Source organism: Benincasa hispida, chromosome 5 (genome assembly GCF_027475165.1).
Source record: "Benincasa hispida cultivar pf3 chromosome 5, pf3_genome.v1.1, whole genome shotgun sequence".
In the NCBI taxonomy this organism is placed as follows: domain Eukaryota; kingdom Viridiplantae; phylum Streptophyta; class Magnoliopsida; order Cucurbitales; family Cucurbitaceae; genus Benincasa; species Benincasa hispida.
The window spans coordinates 3,353,178-3,361,329 of NC_143482.1; the positions used below are offsets into that span (position 1 = coordinate 3,353,178).

The 8,152-nt window shown below is 27.9% G+C and overlaps 1 protein-coding gene across 1 annotated transcript; it reads right to left on the reverse strand.

Annotated features, from left to right (window-relative positions):
• Window positions 1-794: 794 nt before the first annotated feature.
• LOC120078209 (putative indole-3-pyruvate monooxygenase YUCCA5) lies at window positions 795-2,500 on the reverse strand. Its single transcript, XM_039032435.2, has 3 exons — window positions 1,732-2,500; window positions 1,271-1,642; window positions 795-1,151 (listed from the first exon to the last, which is right to left on the reverse strand). Exons 1-3 carry the CDS (start codon window positions 2,386-2,388, stop codon window positions 927-929), a joined length of 1,254 nt encoding a protein of 417 aa, XP_038888363.1. The 5' UTR covers window positions 2,389-2,500; the 3' UTR covers window positions 795-926.
• Between the last annotated feature and the right edge of the window lie 5,652 nt (window positions 2,501-8,152).

Consider the following 8,152-nt stretch of genomic DNA (forward strand, 5'->3'; position numbering starts at 1 on the left):
CTTAACATCCCATATCGAAAAAGAAAAGAATTTGGGTGTAACATGGGTTGCACTCATCTCTTGTGTAGTCCAGTCCAGTCAGCACTCAATAACAATGTGTTATGTTTCAATTAAAAAAATAATTTTTTTTATTATTATTAGTTTGTAAGGAACAAAAGAGCATTGAATTAGGTGCCGGGTTGCCCATTGAGAAATAGAGGGATCTCACAATCTTTAAAATATACATATATGTTATAAATAGACATTTTTTTCACTATTTTGAAAGAGCATGAGTCACTTCACTTATTATCAATTGATTTTGAGATGAAACTTCGACGTGAGATCTCAAAAAAGTAGTATCCATCTTTTAGTTAATAGATAATGACCCTCCATTGGAGTTTATGGAAACTCTGTTTAAGGAACTGTGTATTCAAACAAAAGATAGAAAAGAAAAAAGAATTCTTTATCAACTATCATCATTTGGGAAACTGTAGAATGAAACAATGACACTTCAACAAAGTGCTCAATATGGGAGACAGCAGCAAGTGAGCAAAGAAAAAACAAAGATGAATCTGTGGCCTTTTGATTAGATCAATGAAATGAAATTAGGTACAAAAAGAGAGAAAAAAGAAATTAATATAAATATAATCTTTTTTTCCCTCTTTTGAATTAACCTCAAATTTTACCAAAGAAAGAGCCTAGCCTCATCATCCCCACATCAACAAAAATGCCCAAAAAAACACGAACTCAAAACTTGGGCTTCCTTTTTTCTTTCTTTGGAGAGGGCCATTTTTTTTTACCTCTATCACTAACCCTTTTAGTTTTTTTTTTTTTTTTTTTTTTTTTTTTTTTTTTTTTTTTTTTTTTTTTTTTTTTTTTTTACAGTGCCATTAGAATTTACACCAAAAGAATGAATAATATCAATCAAGATTTTTGTTTTTTTGGGTTTAGAATTGTGAAATGCATCTTCTTAAACAAGCAATTGGTTTTTTCTTCTGCTTTGTTTCCTCTCTCCAAACATTTCCAATATCTTGTGCAATTTTAATGGCATCTGAAGCTACTCCTGAAAGCCCTCTCCTTGTAAATCCAACAGCATAAAGCCCTGATTTTCCTTTCCATCCATTTGGAAATGGTGTTTTTGGAAACCCATTTTTACCAAAGAATTCTTTTTCCTGTAAAAAAAGAACAATAACAATTAATCACCAAATCAATGTGTCAATGACATTTTATGTCAGACAAACAACAACACAGGATTAAACAAAATGATTTTTTTTCTTTGTTTTTTTCTCACCTGAAGCCAAAATGGTACATTGCTTCTATATCCAGTTGCCAAAAGAACTGAATCAATTTCCATTTTTTCACCATTGATGAACTCAACTTCATTTTTATTCAACTTTTTTATCGCTGGAACAATCTTAATTTCTCCTGATTTGATTTTGTTCAATGCTCCAATGTCCAAAACAGGGGTTTTCCCTGTTGTGTTCTTCAGCTCCAATGGCCCCATTAATGGCCTTTTTAACCCATATTTCTCAATACTCCCAAGTACAAACCAAGCCAAAATCAACATCAATTTATCCACAATCCAAATTGGTAGCCATTTCATCAACAAAACCGCCAATTCAAACATCGATTTTCCGAGAATTTCCCGTGGCAGAACATGAACCTGTAAATTTAGAAACGCCCATGTCAAAACCCGAATCTTCTAACATGGTATCAGAGCCAATAAAAAAAGAAAAAAACGAATAAACTTACCGAGCTTCGAACCACCATGGATGGAGAAGCTTGGTGATTACAAAGGTCAAGAGAAACCTCCATTCCGGAATTCCCACATCCGACCACAAGAACATTCTTCCCTTTAAACCGGTCGCCGGATTTATAATCGGAAACATGCAAAACCTCGCCGGAAAATTCATTAAGACCATCAATTTCCGGAATGACACACTCTGCATTTTCGCCGGTAGCCACCACAAGCCATTGACAAACATACTCAACCACTTGGCCGGAAATGGAAGACTCTGTTTTGAGACGCCATAAACCACTGGTCTGATCGAAGCGAGCCGATTGAACGGTTTCGTTAAACTGTGGATTGATTTCGAATTTTTGAGTGTAGGATTGAAGATATTGAATGAATTGTTTCTTGGAAGGATATTCTGGGAATTGTTGAGGAAATGGAAGACGAGGGAGCTGACAAAATTGCTTAGGAAGATGAAGTTTAAGCCTATCGTAAGTTCGTTTTTGCCATAACGAAGCAATACAATCGGCTCTTTCAATTACAATAAATGGAACGCCTTGTTCTCTTAAACAAGCCGCCGTGGCCAGTCCCGCCGGTCCGGCACCGACGATCACCGGACCGTTAACCCAAACGCAGCGTTGAGATAACAAAAAAGCTTCATGATTTGTAGCCTCCATTTTCCTTTTTTCTTTTCCTTTCTTGAGAAATGCAAGATTAGAAGAATTGTTTATGGGGTTTTTTTGTTTTTGAGAATGAGAGAAGAGAGAGTTTGATTTGGAGTGAGAGAAGGAGGGAGAGAAGGGGATTAAATAGAGGAAGGGAAGAGCATGTGAGGAAGGTAAGAGGGTCATTCTCAAATCATAAGACTTTGTGGAATTATTTAATCATATGATATGCTTTTTCTTTATTATTTTAATCTTAGTGCACTCTATACTATGCTTTACAAAATATATATATATATATATATATAATAAAATATAGTTTAAAGGAATTGGAGATTCTTCTAAGTTTTAATTACTCATTCACACCTAAATTTAGAGTGAATAATGATAAAGGAAGTCGTGGACGTATGGATATTTGAACTTTTGACCTCAAATAAGAGAATACACGTCAATTATTAGTAAGTTAGGCTAATTTTGGCTAGAAGAAATATATCTTAATTTGAAAGTGTGTGAGTGTATCACACACACTTGTTTTTCTTGTAATTTTTTACTTTTTTCTAATTCTCACAGCTATTGAAAAGTTTTAATAATCTTGGTTCGATTTGATAACGATTTTGTTTTTTAGTTTTGAAATTTATGTTTGTTTTCTCTCAATTTCTCAATTATGGTTTTCATATATTTTAAAGAAATACTTGAATTACTAATTAGATTCTAGAAAAAAAAACAAAATTTTGAAAACTACTATATTTTAGTTTACAAAACTTGATTTGGGTTTTGAAAATATTAGTAGAAAGTATGTAACAAAACATAGAAATTTATAGTTAGAAATAATATTCATAAATTTATAAATGGCTATCGAATGGAATCATACTTTTCTTATCATTACATCTATAAAGAGATTTGAATCTAGCTCATGCATACATACATATATGGAGATCTAAACTAGTTAAGTTACGTTCAAATTGATAATTTTAATAATAATGCACTTAGTTTTGTTGATTGTATGTACAATATATTATCCCATCCTTAGGCAAGATTTTTTTTCTTTTTTAAAAATGAATGGTGAGTATATGATGTGACATATTTTGGTTGGTTGATAATGAATCTTCAATGTTTTACATTATTTACAAAATTCGTCATCAAGATGTAAACTAGATCGATAAAGATTCATGTATTTTCTATATGTTATAGCGTGAGATGCATGAAGTTAGACTTTCCAGAGTGTCATTATTTTAATATATTAGACTAAGCACGCAACACTGTATCATATAACTAATCATTATTATTATAAGACAAATTAAGATTAGAGACACATGTTTAAAACAACAGTTTATTAGTGATCACATCATTGAAAATTTTGTAACTATTTGGATCAAATTAAGAACTAGCTTATAGTCTAAGTTAAATAACCGAAACATTTTCAACCTTTATTATCATATTAACAATATATGAGATTTAGACTATTCAAAGAATCCATTTCACGTCCACACTTTTTATATGATTTTATTTACTAAATGCTATTAATTTATTGATTTTAGGGGCTTATGTTTTAACAAATCATTTCTTTTCAAAATCTCTCAAATTATAACATTTAAACTCATTTTTAACTAAATGAAACTTTATGAAATTTAATCATTGTAAGAGATTTGAAATTTGTACTTAGGGGAGCAATTGAAAGTGATGAAAAGTTTTACTCATCCACTTCTGATTCTAATGGGACCCAAAAAGGATTTTGAGATCCCATAGTGAATAATAATTCATAAATTATATTTAATATAATTAAATAGTCTATTTGGCGAAAACCGTGAAAAAAGAAAAAAAAAAGAAATAGAAAAAGAAAAAGAAAAAGGAGCCACGTGGGCGGGTAGCCAAGTTGTAAAAGCGAGGGCCCCACAAGCGTCCAGCGTGGACCCAACAAAGCCCTTCACCACATTGGGATTGCAATATCCGTAAAAGCTGATAGGTTCTCAGAGCCCCCATTCTGCCAACCGTTTTGTGCTTAGAGCCACGTGGTCATCCTACTGTGCTTTCACATAAAGTGAAATAATTTTCTGTTTATATCTTTATCATTATTATTACTCTTTGAACAAATATCAATTTATACTCCCAAATTTGGTAATTATATCAATTTAAATTTTAAATTAAGAATTGTATTCATTTAAACCTTGAACTTTTGAATAATTATAACCTTAAACTGTTATAAATATATCAATTTAAACCCTAAACTTTCTTAAGTATATCCAAATAAAACATAATAGAGGGTTTAAGTTGATACAATTATAAAAGTTCAAGATTTAAATTGATATACTTATAAAAATTCTGGGTCTAAATTGATACAATTATTAGTTTGGGGTTTAAATTGATACAACCCACAAAGTTTCAGGGTTTAAATCGATACAATTATTAGTTTAAGGTTTAAATTAATATAGTACCTAAAGTTTAGGGGTATGAATTGATATTTTTCCTTATTTTTTTACCCTAATATCTATTTTAGGAAAAATATCTACTCCTCTTAAAACTTAAACTAATAATTGTATTACTTTTCCTTTTGTTAATCTGAGCATTTAAATAAGTCTACGCATATGTAAGAATTCATGCATGGATAATTTTCAAAGGCAATTTTGTTAAAAGATCTAAATTGTTTCAATTATATCAATTTAAGAGTTTAATTGATACAAATAAGTATCACACGACTTTTTTTTAATGAAATCTGAAAGAAAGTGTAAAATGATACATTTAGAAAAGTTTAGAGTTTAAATCAATACAATCAAGGGATATAAATTGATATTTTTCCTTTATTTTATTTTATTGGCTAAAATTACAAGCTTAATCTTTCAACTTTTAAATATATATAATAGGTCATTAAATTTATAATTTTATATCAAATATGTCTTTGAAAGTTTAAATTTTTTAACATGAATTGATATATTAGATATAAACTTAAATTAACATCTGGTTTTTCCATTTGAAGTATATATCCATAATTGTTTCATGTTTTTTTATAATTATTTTGAATGACAAAACTGGTAAAGTATTTACAAATAATAGCACAATATCCTAATTTATTTATGATAAATCGCGATAGATTATTATTTGTGTCTATCTAGTAAATAAACAGTGAAATTTTACTATGTTTGTAAATATTTTAATTTATTTTCATATAATTTTTTTTAATTAATATCATTCATAGGATAATAGAACATCATATCAATTAATTTCTAGTTGTCTATCATATCATATTAATTCAACTAAATTCATCAAATGAGCAATATCTTAGTGATATTAATGGTAGACATTAAATAAAAATACCATCCAAATTTAGGGATGCAATAATGATTTTTAAATCTGTAAGACTAAATAGATAAATATTGAGAGATAAACAATAAAGAATGATCCAATTATCATTAAAAGGTAGGGGATAGTGGGGAATACTTACAAATTACTCAAAAAAATGTATAGTTTCAATTAATTTAGGAAACTATTTCAACTGATCAAAATTTAAAAAATAATAATAATAAATCGTATAAAAAACATTTATTTTTTAGCTTACTTAATAATTTAGTGTATTTAAATTAATTTTTTTGTCATTATTATTCACAATTATTCAAAAAAAGAAAAAGAAAAAAGAAAAAAAGCAGTTAGAGTATCTAAAAGACAACGAAATATCATTAGATATTAAACTGTTGTATTTATTTGCATATTTTGAAAAATGCGTCAAACCAATAATTTTAATCAGATTTTATTTATATTTAAATAATAATAGTTTTTAAAACACGATTTGCATGGGTGAGTACGTGGAAGGCTTTGAAATAAAGTTTTCTATCTTATTTCGCCACGTGTCCTTAATTGTACACGTGTCTTCCTTATATCACCTATTATTGGTTTTTAGATTTTCTTTTAATATGCACGGTTTTATTTTTATTTATTTATAGATTAGCGCGGAAACCAAGCATGATAATTATTACTATTTTTTTCATACCTATTATAATTTCTCCATTGGTAAATGGAAAAGGAGGACGAATTTCAAAAACAACCCCTAAAATATTATAATATTAATAATTATACCGGTAAAATTTTAATTTTAAAAATTGAATCTACAAATTTATACGAATATTAAAATAAGGTTTATTGAACCTTTAAACTTATGTAATTGTATAAATTATGAATTTAATTTTTATCATTTGTGGTTCAATTTCTACATTTATGGTAAGTTTGAGGATCCATTTTTAGCACTTAAGTTCAAGGGTCCATTTTTATAATTAAAAGTTTTGGACTGTAGTTGCAACTACCACTATACTTTAAGGATGATTTTAAAATGGTTAAAATCACTTTTGACATTCAAAATCACTGCAAAGCATATGTCAAGAGTTTGTTTATTTTTATATAAACTCTTTTGACAAAAAAAAAGTTTAAAATATACTTTGATAATGTTTCAAAAGCTAGTTTTGAGTGGTTGTCAAACATTTCAATTTTTTATAAAATGACTAATTTTTAAAGTTAAATTAAACACACTCTTAACCACTTAAAATAATTTAATATTTAATATTTAATTTAATATTTAATATTTTTAAATATATTTTTTATACCAATAAAATTGATTTAAATAATTAAAAACATATTTAATTTCAAAAATGAAATTAAAATGATAAAAGTGATTTTAATCTTTTTAAAATCCTAAAAAAAAAATACTAAATCATTATTTATTGGTTACCAAAAGATTACAAGTTACTTTCAAACCACTCGGACATAGATATCCAAATAAGAATTTTAAAGCAAACCATATCTTAAAAATAATTAATAACTTAAATACTTAAAAGTAATAAAAAAAAACACTTCTAACCATTTGTGAAGGTAGAGGTTTAAACCTTCTACAAGATTTATTAATGTATATTATTATTTATTATCAATAGTATAACGAGTTAGGATGTATCTGTTGAAAAAAGAAAGAGTATATAAGAATCAAGGAAAAGAGAAATATGCTAATTATCAATAAGTTATGTTTATTTCGCCTAATATATTTTTCTTAAATTACGTTAATATTGATATTTAAAATATATAAATTTATACTTGATTTTTATTGAAATTGATGTTGAATCTACATTTTTTGTGCGCCACAAGTTAAGTTGGATCAGGTTAACTGTGAGTATTGTTTTTTATCAACTTGATTTTCGAGTTGTTAATTTAGATTGGAGAACACTAATATTATTGAGTTGGTTTGGTTGGATTGTCGCAAATAGTGAATGATTAAGGTGCTTGTATTGACATGATCACAAATCACAAGATATTATTACGTTGGCGCAAAGAAAATGACAAATGATGAGTAGTAGCTAGCGACAACGCGAGCGATGAACACCGGTTCGGGTGTTGGAAAAAACGAACAAGAAAAACAAAATATAATTAGTGGTGACATGTTAAAAGTAGTCAAGAACCAAATCGGACTCATCGATTTATTAAAATTTCAACTAAATCCAAACAAAAAATTTGTCATTCCCAACCCAACCAAACTTTATGGTTAAGGCCAAGTTGATCGGGTTTTTCAAGTTGTCAGATTTTTCTAACCTCTACCTACCAATTGATTTATAAAAATTTTAAAATGATTTTTCAAATAGTGAATTGACAACAAACAAACCTAACTAACATCGACTAGTGTTGAACTAAATTAGTCTTAACTCAACTAAATTCTTTAAGATTGACTAAGTTTAGTTTTGCACATAATTATGTAATCAAAAGTTTTCTTTTATTAAAATAAACATATATTTAACCAACAACTTCTTTTTGT